Raw genomic sequence first — 15,296 nt, 5'->3', positions numbered from 1 at the left:
GAGTGGAATTGCTAGGTCATATGGCAAATGTATACTTAACTTTATAAGAAATTCCCATACTGTTTTCCGAAGTGGTTCTACCATTTTGCATTCTCACCAGCAATGTATGAGAGTTATAATTTCTCTGAATTCTTACCAGTACTTGATATTCATCAGGCTTGTTACTGTCGCTGCTGCTGCCATTCTAATAGGAATGTCAGTAATATCTCATATGGTTTTAATTTGTCTTTCCCTAATAATTTAAGATGTTGAGCATATTTCCAAGTACTTATTTTTCATCCACATATCTTCTTTGGTACCTCAAATCTCTTAAAATCTTTAGCCTTCCTAAATCTATTTTTAATCACAATAAATATCACCAAAAAATACATCCCCCCCCAAAAGCCAGCAGAGATAATCAACCTAGATAAAATAGCAAAATCCAACTGTGTGTTATCAAAAAGACAAACATAAGTTCACCAAAATCTTGAAAGTAAAAGAATGGAAAATTTTTAGCAGACAACTACTAACCAAAAGAAAGCTAGTATAACTATAGTAACACCAGATAAATTTGACTTAAGGCAAAAGCATCATTTGGAATCAAAGGATAACTAAATAGTAAGGAAAAAAATTAACTAGGAAAATAACAATTCTTCTACATGCACCACCGGAGTTGACAGATGAAGCACATTCTCTGATCACAATGTGATAAGGGAAATAAAAATAAAAAGCCATATTTGGAAATTCAAAGACAACTTCTAAATAACTAATGGGTCAAAGAAAAAAGTATAATAAAATTTAGGTAGGAGGGATGATAATGAAAACCCTAAAAATCTAAACATGTGGGGTGAAACTAAAAGAGTAGTTAAAGGAAAATTTAAAACCTTAAATGTACAAAATATAAAAAATTTAAAAAGCTAAAAGTCAATCAACTAACATCTAACTCTAGATGTTAGAAAAAACAAAGAATGAAATCAAAGAAAATGAAACGTTTTGGAAAAAAAAACTAGTCTGGCAAGCATGATTTAGGAAAAAAGAGAAGGAATAAATAAAACAACCTTAACAGTGAAAATGGACAAATCTAGAGATACAGTTGAGATGAGTCAGAGGTGGGATCAGGATCCAGGTTCTGCCGTTTCTGTCTTGTGACCTCGGAACTACAGTCTGCTTATACGTGAAGTGGGGGTGATACTAACTCAGTGCCCCGTCACAGCGGTCACTCAGCAAATATTCATTCCTCCTCCCTCCCCTCAGCTCTCTTTAACTAGTGAGTCTGCAGAATGAGGAGAGTTAAACAACAAGAAACGTGAGATTTGTGAATTATTAATCTTCTTTGTAGACAGATTCTCCATGAACATGAATAAGCAAGAATGGACCATAATTTGTTTTAAAGTGTGTTCTTACCTGCCAAAACACATTCTTCAGTACATAAAAGTCCACATCCAAAGCAGCCATAAATATAATTAAAGGTGAGAAATAACAATAAAGTGCAAAACTTGGTGTTCTTAGGAGAGGGTGGACGACTTGGTGCACCTGAACTAACACAGGTAAACAAGAAATTAGTTTGCTGCCTTTTTGAAGACTTAGAAATTAGGCTGATGCTCTGTCCATCAATATTAAATTTTAGAATATTCCAACTGATGAGAGATCATCTACAAAGCCAGTCCTGAGGGTCTTGTGGTAGACTGCTTGATCTGATTATGCAGATGACTTAAATGCATAGTCCTCTATTCACCAGAAAATTGTGTGCACATGAACATTGACGGTGGTAAGTAATCAGCATTTTCGAAAGTGGTACTTCTAACACTGGTGATCCCAGAGATGATCTTAGGTGGTTCACAGAGAAGTATTTTTTTTAATTTGAACATTATATATTTATTCTAATTTGCACAAGAGGGGAAAAAAGAACTTTATACATGGGTACTTGGATTTCACAGACATTTGCTTACGATTTAAAATCTTTCCATGAGTCAAGCAGAGAAAAATAATATGTAAATAATAGTACAGAGAGTGTATATAGGACATAAATCATGAAGGTTATACACAGATGAGGGGAAAACACTTAACAGCAACAATGACTGAAGTGCTTGCTGTAAATATTCCCTCCTGAAAAGTTTTTGGTTCAATTAATAGTTTAATCGTCATGACTTCACATCTCTGTAACTCATCAGTAAAATGGGAACAGAGTACATACTTCCACTGGGTTGCTGCAAGAATGAATGAATTAATAAATTACTATGAATTAAATGAGTTAATAAATTAATAATAATAAAAAAGGAAAATCAAAGCACTTAAAAGGGAGTCTGGCACACAGCAAACACTCAAAAGATACGCTAATAGTAGTAGTGGTGTTTCAGAAGAACACCGAGGCTTTTTTTTTTTACAATCCTTGATAGATACAAGCATTGTCTCCCTTTTTTTTTTTAAATGAACGAGTGGAGACAAATTGTTGTTGATCACACTGCTATACATTTGAAATCAGGGGTTAATAAATAAAATTAATGAAATTTTTCTTGGATCTGTATTATGTATTACATGATGCAAGTTTTGCATTTAATCTGGCAGTTAGGAAAGAGGAACCATATGCTTCATCACGACAGTTAACTGCTGCCTTCTGGAACGCAGGTCTCCGCAGGTGCTGAAGACAGTAGCTCGGGAGAATCCAGTGTACACACAGGGGGAGGAAACAAGAGTGAGCCAAAGGCGGATGACAAAGAACCCAAGAATGCAATCACCTTTTACTCACTTCCAAATCACTGCTCTATTTTAAGCCTCTCTGATTTATGTCTGCTATCTTGGATAGTTTTTCATTTTCGGAATTTTTAACACCAGATGAATTTTTCTCAGTAGCTGCTTACAGTTAAAAAAAAAAAATTCTACTCATTTTGGGGTAGGGGTGAGAGTTGACCTTGGTTTTGGTTTTTGCTCTTTCATCAGCCCTCTACTTTATGGTAGGTACGTTACCTCGACAAAATTGTAGGCCAGTTGTCCTATCAAAAATCCAAACAGAGAGAGAATCGTCAAGACGGTGACTTCAGAATTCTTTAAAAATGCCCTCAGAAATCCTGGAAAATAAAAAAGTATGTGTTATTTAGACATAAGGAATAGTTTAAAAATAATCTAATATTCCCTCTCTTTGGGTATTTAATTTTAAACTTCCTCTGAACATCCCATCATTAAGAATAAATAACTGACAGCTGTCGCAAATGCTGTCTCTCCAGTATGACACACATAATGAGGCACTGCTCATAGGTGAATTTGGAAAACACTGAAGTTCCAACAACCTCCCATGCTCCCACCCAATGGCACGTTAGGACCACTGTGTGGGTTTCTTGCCTATGGATCTGACGATGAGAAATTATGAAAAACTGAATTTCATATCTACATATGTACCTTATACTAATCATTACTCATCCTGAGCCACAGCAAGCCCGAAATACTTTTATCTGAGATCTAACCATAGGGAAAACTGCCTTCACCAATAGGTGTCCAAAGACATTCGTTATTCTCTGTTTACGTGCATTTTCTTGCCTTAAAACTCCCTTCTCTGTCTTAGATTATTCAGCTCATTCTCTCCAGAGACGATAATCCAACTAATGTATGCCTAAGGCAAGACTCATTGTCATCTCCGATTCTGCACTGCCTGCCTTCCAGCTAAAGGTCAAGACAAATCAGTAAATATTTTTTTGAATGCTTCTTATGCGTAAGGCTAGATAAAGAAATGTTTCTCAAATTTCTGCATTGTCCTTTCCTGCTGGAGCACTTGTCTCTATGTAATCACAAAGGACCTAAAGCTAGTGAAATTCATGGTCAACAGCACCTCATAGCACCCAAAGGGAGCAAGGTCAGTAATGAGCTTTCCCAGACAAAGCAGTTCCACCCTTTGATATGAGTAAAATTAAAGGAGTTCTTCAGGTGTGTTTGTTTCTCTAGTGTCTCTAGTTCCAGAAAGGATTTTAAAGCAGCTGACATGTTTTCCCAAATAAAAAAAAATTTAAGGGGACTAGAAAATTTTCTCTAATCACTAGCACTGAATTATGGAATAAAGCATCTGTGGTGTTTTAATATGCTATTTTATCTGCATGAGTATCATTCACCATACCTACTGAATTCTTAATCATTGTTTAAGAGACCCTGACAGGTGAAGCTTTTCCAAATTCCCCACTGCGGGGTGGGCTGGGAGGGTGCATCTTCCCTAAAGAAAAAGTACATCAAAAGCCATACTTGTTTGGAAAAAAATTATATGTATGTATATGTATATTTATGTGTGTGTCTGTGTGTGTGTGTGTGTGTGTGTGTGTGTATATAACTGTATCATTATGCTATACACCAGAAACTAACACAACATTGTAAATCAACTACACTTTAATTTTCTAAAAAGTCATACTAGTTTGGGATTAACATATACACACTACATATATAAAACAAGGATCTACAGTATATCACAGGGAACTATATTCAACATCTTGTAATAACCTATAACGGAATAGAATCTGAAAAGGAATATACATATGTGTGTGTATATATATATATAAATGAATCACTTTGCTGTATACCTAAAACTAACACAACATTGTAAATCAACTATACTTCAATTAAAAAAAAAAAAGCCTTGTGCTCTACACTGGAATTTGACACAACATTGTAAAATGATTATAAATCAATAAAAAATGTTAAAAAAAAAAAAAAAGCCATGCTAGACATTGATGATGTCAACTAAGCAAACTGAATCGTATAGCAGGGTTCTGTTTGCCCTTCACTCATCCCAGATATTTCGTCAGGTTAGTCCTGGCAGGCAAGCAGGCAGCCAGGCAGTGTAAGGTTCTCCCTCCCCCTTGTTCCCAGAGATTCTGGACCATACCTTTGTAGTTACACTAACGAAACTGCATTGTCCTTATGTTTGCCTGTCTTCCCCCACAAGAGGGCTCCTGGAGGTTAAGGACTGTCTTACTCTCCACACTGCTGTGTTCAGCAAATGTCACTGAATGAAGGAGCCATAGCATAAGACGATGCTTATAATTAAATGAGACAAGACAGACAGCATTCACTCACATCTTATAATTTCACTGGACCTCTTCTTCTGTTGTAGCTGTGATCACTTTCTGCACTAAGAAAGGTTCAGAGGGCCGAGGAAAGAGATTTAAAAACAACCACTTACCTCCCAAAACAATAATGGAACACACAAGAATTATGAAATTCCCCTTTGCAAAATTGTAGTCAGCTGACCTTCCACAGAGTAAATCGGGTCTGCTACCTTCTTTTTTCTCCCAGAAGGAAGTATTCGATTTTCCCATTGCTTTTTTGGTCCCAGTTGATGAACCCGGATGAGAGTTACTGTTGACAATTTCACTAGTACAGACTAACCTGTTACAATATGCAAAAGAAGAAAATGAGGCTTGCTAGGACCCCATGCATCCATATCCTTTCTACCTAAGATTACACTGCACTCAGATATGAGCATGTTTCTTCTTGCCACAAGGTACGTATTAATACCTCCTGTTCCACCTTTGCTCTAAGAACATGTAACAGAACACTAATTGCTGTGTTAGTGTTTCTTCCTCGTACTGCTACATGTGTATGGGGGACGGATTGTACTGATTTCTGCTCTTACCATTTATCATATGAAATGTTAACGTTTGCCTTCCCCACTGGACAGAGTTTCTCAAGGGCCAGGGCTGACTATTAATTTTCTTTAAGTCTGTGCACAGTTTGTGGCACAAAATAAGCTCTCCATAAAAATCTGAAGAGCTGGACTCGTTGAGGGGGAGCTCTTTCTCCATGGGCACAAACCATACTAGAATTCTCTTTTACTACTGCAATCCCCTGTCCCTTTTTCCCTCTCTCAGGCCCCTCCAAATCCAAAATGGCAAATGGGAAACAAGGTCAAAGTTGAGTCACACCAGTTAAGGCTGGGGATGGGGAAGGATTTGAATAACCTAAAAACAAAGGAAAAGACTAAAGTTGAGTTTTGATCATATGGTACCTTTGAATGAGTTAGAAAAAGTCCCCCTTCCTGACAACAGGGCACATGGCTTGGCCCATGAATAACAGGCTGGATTTCAGCAGCAATACCCACACCCTCCTCAGCTGTGGTCCCTGGGTAAGGACACAGCCTGCACAAATCTACATGTGGGTCCTGAGAAGGACTCATTGTCTTTTACTTTTCTTTGCAGCTAGCATTAACCTAAAATTCCTGGAAGTTTCAAAAGTATCCCCTGTGATATCTGGAGCTCACCTTTGGAAATATGTTTTGCACTTGTTTGGTCTACAAGCCACAGTGACTCTGGTGTGAAGCAGAGGGTGGGCCAGAAATGAGACTCAAAATGTTATACCCTCAGACCATCTCACCTGGCCCCCAAGTAGCTCTTCAGGTCCTTGGCAACCTCACAGCCTACTATCCCCACCTGTCATTACAGCGTCTCACTCTCAAATCAAGTTCTCCAAACAACCAAGACCAGCAATACCTTCTACCAAAGCTAAGCAGGTTCAGAATTGAAATAAGATGAAGGCAGTTGAAAATCACAAAGCTCAGCTCTGTGTCTGTTTGCCAGGGGCAGTACTGCCAACTGATACCCACCGAAAGCCATTTCCATGCCTAATTCCTATTGGTTTCTTGTCAACTTACTTTCATTCTGATTGGCTCCATACATTATCCCCACCCCCAATCCAGAAGAAACTGATTCCAGTTCCAGGGAAATTTGCATTTCTTAATGCTCAAGCTGTGTCTATATCCACAACTGTTTTAACTGATTTTCTTTGCCTGATGTAACGGCTGAAATGGTCATGGACCATGTAGACAGAACCTCCTCTCCTCCTATGTATGTTTGTAATACATACTCTGTTTTTCTTCTTTCAGCACTAACCCTTTCAACACTGCCTTGTCTCCCCCACTTTTTCATTCATCCTTTTCTACTTTTTCTTTTTCTACCTCTCCTTTCTTTTCAATGGAGTTTCTCACTCCCATCTTTCTCCTTAACTCCTAACTTGTCATGGACTTTCGGTCCTTAATATGAAGAAACAGTATCACCCATTCTTCACAGGAGGACAAATACACCCCAAATTCCATGATGTCTAACATGTGAAATTTTTCCCTCAAATCTAATCATCAAAATAAATACAGTATATATTTAAACAAATGAACAATTAGTCAACTTGTAGTTTACTTTCAAGAAAGTTATTTTGTGACAGTTTAATTTCTACTCTCTCATTCCTGTGCCACACTAATCGAATCCTCTTCCCCAGGGCACCCAGGATAGCACCACAGCAGTGAGATTACTAAATCTATCAGCAATCTTCTCCATCACTAGTTTCAAGGAAACTTTGACAAAAGTCCAAGTTCCTACTTGAGACTGAACAGTTTCAGTCAACAGTTCTATGTCTGCTCCTGACTGCAATAACCACCACTGGCTCAAAATACTTGCTTTACAACATTTTGTTGCTGTTGTCTGCTATGGCTCTATTAAGCCATTGGGACCATCGCTAACATAAATCCCAAGGACCACGTTTTTTTAAAAAGTTGTCTTATTCACAGGCTGTCTCCTGAGAGACCTATTCCTTACTCATTCCTGTCCTGCCCTTACTGAACTCTTCCAGTTAACCAAGTTCACTACCCTTTCTCACATTTTCATCTTAACCCTATCTATACTGCTTGTCACCTTGACTTCTCTCCTCAACTGCAATGTCTCAGGCTATTCTGAGTGATGTCCTTCCAGCTCTGTCTATATCTATCCTGCACACTTGGTTCACCTCAACCCTACAGGTAAGGCTCATGCAGTTTTATATTTCAAATATCAGGCTTTCTGTGGCTTTTGGAAAAACCCACATACCTCAAGAAAACTTGGGCAAAATTCATAGAGTCAGCTCTAGATCAGTATTGTGCTGAGAGCAAGAGACAGCACATAACTAAAACACAGAGATGATCCAATGTTTTGACCTAACATTATTTCCTATAGAGCTAAAAAAGAAAGCAAAAATAAATGTCTATTTTGCCATCTTGGGTAAAGCCAGCTAAGCAGACTTTGGTAGCTTTGAGAGTTGAGGGCTGAGAGGCTTCCCGGTGTGCTTCACCCCAACCCCATCTTCTGATAGGCACATGACAGGTCCGTTTCTCATAGCTTCCCATCCCAGTAACACTGTGATTGGTTCAGAGCAGGGGACTCAGACAAGACCAATCAGATGATGATGCCTTGATATACATACCATTGTGGGGAGAGAGCTGTTCTCTTTCCATTTGCATTTAGCTGCGGTGATGGCTGCCCAGAGCAGCTCGAGGCCACCTTCCCAGCTGCACTGGGAAAGCCCACCTCAAGTCAGGCTGAGGAAAGCCTTTCCGAGTCTGGAGGTTTCCATGAGGCACTACCTCAGACATCTCTGAGATCTTCACAGGCGACCTCACAGCCCTGCCTGGGATCTCTCTTTTCTCAGAGGCCGTTTCTTAGCTTGAGAACTTTCTGTCACCTAGAAAGGCTACGAATGAGAAATACTTTTACTTTCAAACCCAGTGAGTGCTTGATCCTTTATATTTCTTTCAAATTTTATTTGAAAACTGAACTGTTCCTTTGCAGCTCATCTCTCCCCTCTCATATTTTAGTAGGAGAAGCTGGGTGGCACGTGGATACTGTCTGGAAAAGTCCTTAGCAGGATCATCGAGCTCATCACTGGCCAACAGTGTGGCCAAACTTACCACCACCACATAACGATGGCCCCTTTTCTCCAGCTTCTAACAACATTTTCCTCTCTTTCCTATCAATCCCCACTCAGAGCCTCCTAGACGCCTCAAAGATTCTGCTCATAATCCATTTAAGACCCTGCGGGCTTTCACTAACACTCTCCTCTGGCCCCTTCCAGCTTCTGCCCACCACCCAGTCCCCAAAAGGCAATGCCACATATGTTAGGGTTTATTACATCAATTTCTCACTTCAAGGTTCCAAAATTTGTATGCTATACATTGCTACATAACAAACAGACACAAAACTTGGCAGTTTAAAACAACAAGAGTCATTTATTTGGCTGAAATCTACAATTCTGGAAGGACTCAACAGAGGCGTGTCTCTGCCCCGCACAGCATCAGCTGTGGGTGGCTTGGCTGAAGGGTCCGCTTCCAAGAGACTCACATCACTGACAACCGCGGGCTGGGGCCCAGCCAGGCAGGGCGAGGATCTGAGGCCTCAGTTCCCATCCACAGGGGTCTCTCCACAGGCTGGTTTCCAAGAGCGAGCATCTCAAGAGCACTAGGTGGAAACTATCACTTTTATCTCTTATGATCTATGGAAATCACATAGCGTTACTTCCACAGTAGTCACAGGCCTGCCCAGGTTCCAGAGGAGAGAACAGAGAGCCACCTCTCTATGTGAGGAATGTCATGACCCTACTGTGAGAAGAGCATTTGGGATGGGAGACGTGGCCATCTTGGAAAACACAATCTGTCACATGTTAGACTAAACACTGGGCGGACTGTCAGCCGTTTGCAACTCGGGGCATCGTGTTAACCTAGATGGCAGTCTGCCGGCCTTGGCTTAGTCTAGGGCAGTAGTTCCCAAAGGCTGGACTTTAGGTCAGCTGTGATTCATGACAGAAGCTCCATCATATATGGCAAAATGAAAAACACAGAAGTCTATAATAAAACTTAATTATTCAACTTAAAGGGTAGAGCCTTATACTGAGCTCATATCTTCCCTTCTTTTCTGGTATTAAATTGTCTTTTATTTCATTAAATGATGGTGGTAGCAGATATTAGTTGTTTTCTTAATGGTGTCATAACAATCTCCTCCCTTTATTTTTTTACATTCTTCCAATCCATGAAATACAAAAACCTAAGGAACCACTGTCTAGAAGTTATCATAACACTTAATGTAGTCTTTGCTTGACTACCTCTCAAATGATGTGATTTAATTGACTAGTATGCACACTGAAGTAATATTTACTCCACGAATTACTCAGAAAAAGTCATGCAGCTACCTGTATAACAGCTCAACTCAAAGCATAAGGGCATTTAACACTCCTGTGACTACACCTACAATTCAATGCAACAATAGGTCACAAGATCTCTCAAAACATACTAAAGTAATAGATCTGTAGATACGCATGTATATTCAGACCCTCACATCAATGAAATCTTTGAAGTGAGATCCAGGAATTCCTTGGTAATCACCAGGTTCACATGCCTATAACGTAATACCGCATTCAAGATGAAGGTTAGAAAACAGAAGATTAGAGAAGAAACTAGATACACAATCAGAATCCTGGATGTGCGTGTGGCTTGTCTTCGGGAGGAGCAGGAGTGGAAATGGGGCACCGGCACAAGCAAAATATGGAGATAAGAATTCAGGAGTTGTTTTTATGAAGATGAACAAGCTCCACAAATGAATGAAAACTAGTGAATTCTATTAATATGGTTGAACCAAAAAAGAATTCACTCAACTATTATTTGCTTACTTAACTATGTTATAGGCTCTTTAGGTATGAAGGAAAACAGGACAAAGCCCCTACCCTCAAAAAGCTCATAGTGCACATGGGGAGGCAAACACGTGAACGACCAACTAGAATACAGATAACCCTACGGGTGCCCCAAAGGAGGAGGGACTAAGTTCTTCCTGACACTGGGGACAGAGGTCACGGGGCGCAGAATTACAGATTGCTTCACCAAGGGTCAGGACTGACTTTTTAATCAGCTTCATTGAGTTACAAGTGACATATAAAATTAGATGACAGGATTGACTCCTGAAAAGTTCCCATAGCTGGAGGCAAGATGAAAAGGAGCAGCTGGTGTCTTAGACCATTCAGGTTGCTGTAACAAAAACACCATAAACCAAGTACTCTATAAACAACAGACATCTATTTCTTACAGTTCTGGAGGCTGGGAAGTCCCTGATCATAGCGCCGGTGGATTCACTGTCTGGTGAGTGTCTGCCTCCTAGATGGCTGTCTTTTTGCTGTGCCCTCATATGGTGGGAGGAGCAAGGGGACTATCTAGGGCCCCTTTTCTCAGGGCCTAATCCCATTCCTGAGAGCGCAGCCCTCATGACCTAATCATCTGCAAAGGCTCCACCTCCTATTACACTCACACTGGGCATTAGGCTTCAAAATACGAATTTGGGGGTGTGGGGTGGGGGTGGGGTGACACAAACATATTCATAGCAGCTGATGGAAAGAGTTAGAAAAATAGCTTGTAAGAAAGTCAAGGAACCATGATGACATAAAAGTACCAATATGAGTTTCAAGAAGGCAGCATTAGCAAATATACCAAAAGCTGCACAAAGTTTAAGAAAAAAAAGACTTAACCATGAATAACAGGGAGAGAGGTTTATTTTCTACTTGGAATCTCCAGAAGTGCCTTCGTCTTACCTAGGAATCTCTGAAGTGAGATTCAGAACTCCTTCCCTAATTAATCACCAGGACCACATGCCTGGAAAGCAATGTCACCTTCAAGATCAAGGCTCAGAAAATGCAGAATTACAGTAGAAACAACAAAAACAGCACCTGGCCTTGTCCCTAATTATTGCAGCACTTAAAGACAGTGGACTTCTCACAACATACAACATTAAGAGAATGGAGCAAATGCAGGTCTCTTCCTCTGCACTGCTCCACAGACACCCACTGGATTTACCAGAGAGGGGAGTGACGGTTATTGCTCTGTTCTTCTGCTTCAGGAAACTGAAACTGAATTGCTAATAGATTAGAAAAAAAAAAGATCTCAAAACTTTAAACTTTGTGAGACAAGTTCAGAACAGTGCTACCTCAAAACCATGGTTGAGAAAACGTCAACTGACAAGGAATGACTGAATCGCTCATGTCTTTTCCTTCCCCTCTAGAATGAAAAACTAGCTTTCAGGGTGGGACAAAGAAGAGAAGCATTTTCTTTCTATAAAACTTTCTCAGAAAGTCACAGAGTAGTAGAAGGTTCAGGGAATCTCTAGAGAAACTAGATAAAAAGGACATTCCAAATCACCAATGTGAAACCAACAATGATATTGAAAATCCAGGAGCTATAAAGCAGAAGGAAAAATGACATAGAGCCAGTCATAATAACTACACAAGCAAACCTAGAGCATGGGGGAAATCTAAACATAAAACTACGTGGATATGTGTTTATTAATTTAAAGACAGAAGAAGGTTAAAGATTAAAAAAAAAAGATTTACTAAGAGACTATATCCCATTTTAAAAGTGAATTTTAATTGGACATAGGGATTAACAGTTGTATAAGCAGAAGACCTGACCAAACCACTCTCAATATTTCCCTGCTCCAGGGTGTCAGCCCATAGCGTTCCTTTTGAGAGAAGGAGAACAAATTTTTCTTCTGGAAATAGTCAATATGTCTTTTTTTTTTTTAAATAGAATTCCTCAGGTGAATAGAAATTTCCTTCCTCAATTACACAGAAAATTGTTAGATTCCCTAAGTGGCTCTTAGAGCATCCACATGGTCTTTGTGAGTGATTCAGACCCAAGTGCTCTCTGGAAGGAGCACTGGAACTGACCTGAAACTGATTTGTGAGAGCAGAGGCAAGGCCAGAGAGTCTAGACATAAGCATGCTGAATGCAGTAAAACAAAACAAGGGTGATTTAATTTCATATTTAAAACACTTTTATAAAACCCCACATCTGTTTTATTAACTTTTGTCGGCATGAATAGGTTTGCCTTTAAAAATAATAGAAGAAAAATGTGGTCTTTTATAAAATATATGTTCAGTAGAAGGTATGATCTTGACTTCTTTTCTGACCATGGCTTAGAATATAGATTTGGCACTTCTCCCTTGACCTGAAAGGAAGCAGATTTTTAAATTATATTTAATCAGCTTGCAATAGAAAACAAAAAAGAAGCTAGTATTTAATACAATGGACATGAAATAAATAAGTATGTCCCAGCCTGAACAGGCATTAATGAAAACTTGGTGTTGGTATGTCAATTCAAGTATTCTCCTCTAATCTTTTTTTTTTTAAAATATTTAAAGCTGTGAGATCACACTCCTCATATAATCAGTATTATTGTTCCTAATTCTGCCATTGAATAGGGTAACTTTGAATAAACTGCTTAACCTGACTGATGTGTCTGCACTTTCTTCGTTGTAAAATGAGGGGGTCATCTCAGAGGTTCCATCCAGATCTAACACTTCTATAACGTGAAGGTACAAGACACTGGGTGCTTAGAGGCGAAAGAGGGGATTTGAGGAGAGAAGTATATCTTCCTCAGAGGTGAGAAGGGAAGGAGGGAGGGTTGCTGGGCCAGGCTAACAGCAGTGGTGGCACAGGGGGAGAAGGCGACAATTAAAACTGTATAACCAACAATTTAGGTTTTAACCATCTCATTCCTGAACTATACTGGTCTCACGCCCTCTGGTCTCTTTTCCCTCCAATTCATTTTGCAAGGAAAGTCAAATTACCCTCCACTACTTAATACCTCTTCTCTCCTACCCCAAACAAAGCCTTTAATGGCAACTCACTGCCCTGAAAACAAAGTCCAAACTTCTAAGCTTACAATTCAGTACTTTCAATGAAATGATCACAAGCTGACTTTCCAACCTTATTTTCTACTGTTTCTGAACTCAAACTCAACTATAAGTAGCCAGATGGATATTGACCACTTCCCTATTCCCATATTTCAACTTTTCATCATCATATTGTGCTTTCATTCCAGAATTCTCTTCATATTCCATCCTGGTTACCTATCCTTTCTGGCAATTCCTCTTTCTTCCTGATACTTTCTCTTCACACTTAGGCTTTCCTGAACAGACACAGCATTTAGTTTATCTTTTCAAGTATGCATATTTACTCACAAACTGGGTGGTGGACTCCTTAAAGACAAGGACAGTGCAAAGGCACCTGTATTCCTTCAGGGGACCTTGGAGAGTGCTATGTGCATGCTCATGAGATGTTGGGTACAGATGGCAAAGGCTATCCTGTCGTACTACCTAGAGTAGATTAAGTGTTTTAACCTTTAAAAAAAAATAACCCACAGCTCCTTTTGATAAACATAAAAATCTTAGGTACCAGACATCCACATTCAAAAGAATGAAGTTGGACCCCTACCTCACCACCATATACAAAAATAAACTTGAAATGGATCATTAAACGTAAGAGCTAAAACTATAAAACTCTAACAACAACAACAACAACAACAACAACAAAAAAAAAAAAACAGAAGACAGGACTAAATGGCTTTTCAGGAGAATTCTACCAAAAATATAAAGAAGAGCTAAAACCTATCCTTCTCAAGCTATTGCAAAAAATTAAAGATGAGGGGACACCCAAATTCATTTTATGAGGCCATCATTATCCTGATACCAAAACCAGAGAAAGACATTGCAAAAAAAGAACATTACAGGCTAATATCTCTTGATGACTCTAGATGCAAAAATCTTCAACAAAATACTAGCAAACCAATTCAAAAATACTTTAAAAGGATCATATAGCATGATCAAGTGGTATTTATTCCCAGTGTGTGAGGATGGTTCAACATATGCATATTAGTCAATGTGATGCACATTAACAAAAAGAAGGGTAAAAACCCGATGATCATCTCAAAAGGCACAGAAAAAGCATATGACAAAATTCAACATCAATTCATGATAAAAAGTTCTCATCAAAGTTGGCATAGAGGAACACATCTTAACATAATAAAGACCATTTATAACTAACCCACAGTTAACATCATATTCAACAGTGAAAAGCTGAAAACTTTCCCTCTAAAGTCAAAAACAGGACAAGGATGTCCACTCTTAACACTTCTATTTGCCATAGTATTGGAAGTCTTAGCCACAGAAATCAGACAAGTAGAAGAAATAAATGTTATCCAAATTGGAAAGGAGGAAATAAAACTGTCACTATTTTGCAGATAACAGGATACTATACACAGAAAATCCTAAAGTCTCCACCAAAAAACTATTCAAACTAATAAATGAATTCAGTAAAGCTGCAGGATACAAGATTAATATACAAAAATCTGTTAATTTTCTATACATTAATAAAGATCTATCAGAAAGGGGAAGTAAGAAAACAATCCCATTTAAAATCCTATTTAAAATCACAACAAAAAGAATAAAATACCTAGGAATAAATGTAACCAAGATGGTGAAAGACCTATAGTCTGAAAAATATAAAACATTAATGAAGGAAGCTGAAGATGATACAATGAACTGGATTAGAAGAATTAACATCGTTAAAATGTCCTTACTACCCAAAATAATCTACAGATTTAATGCAATCCCTATCAAAATACCAATGGCATTTTTCACAGAACTAAAACAAACCATACTAAAATTTATATGGGACCACAAAAGACCCCAAATTGCCAAAGCAATCTTGAGAGAAAAGAGCAAAGCTG

The 15,296-nt window shown here is 38.8% G+C and overlaps 2 protein-coding genes across 2 annotated transcripts in view; both read right to left on the bottom strand.

Moving 5' to 3' along the window:
• The window catches only part of SLC9C2 (solute carrier family 9 member C2 (putative)), a 68,564-nt gene extending 60,131 nt beyond the window's left edge, over positions 1-8,433 (bottom strand). The window contains exons 1-4 of the mRNA XM_032463713.1: positions 8,179-8,433; positions 5,138-5,343; positions 2,944-3,044; positions 1,384-1,512 (exon numbers count right to left, since the gene is read on the bottom strand). Of these exons, the coding sequence (XP_032319604.1) occupies positions 1,384-1,512; positions 2,944-3,044; positions 5,138-5,273 (366 nt within the window). The 5' untranslated portion in view covers positions 5,274-5,343; positions 8,179-8,433. The remainder of the gene's footprint in view (positions 1-1,383; positions 1,513-2,943; positions 3,045-5,137; positions 5,344-8,178) is intronic.
• A 3,696-nt stretch (positions 8,434-12,129) lies between these two features.
• The window catches only part of ANKRD45 (ankyrin repeat domain 45), a 30,379-nt gene continuing 27,212 nt past the window's right edge, over positions 12,130-15,296 (bottom strand). The window contains exon 6 of the mRNA XM_014561085.2: positions 12,130-12,734. Coding sequence (XP_014416571.2) covers positions 12,703-12,734 — 32 coding nt within the window. The 3' untranslated portion in view covers positions 12,130-12,702. The remainder of the gene's footprint in view (positions 12,735-15,296) is intronic.

The sequence above is a fragment of the Camelus ferus genome, chromosome 21 (assembly GCF_009834535.1).
Source record: "Camelus ferus isolate YT-003-E chromosome 21, BCGSAC_Cfer_1.0, whole genome shotgun sequence".
NCBI classification, from domain to species: domain Eukaryota; kingdom Metazoa; phylum Chordata; class Mammalia; order Artiodactyla; family Camelidae; genus Camelus; species Camelus ferus.
The sequence above is the reverse complement of the archived record's forward strand: the minus strand, read 5'-3'. Positions and strand labels throughout refer to the sequence as shown.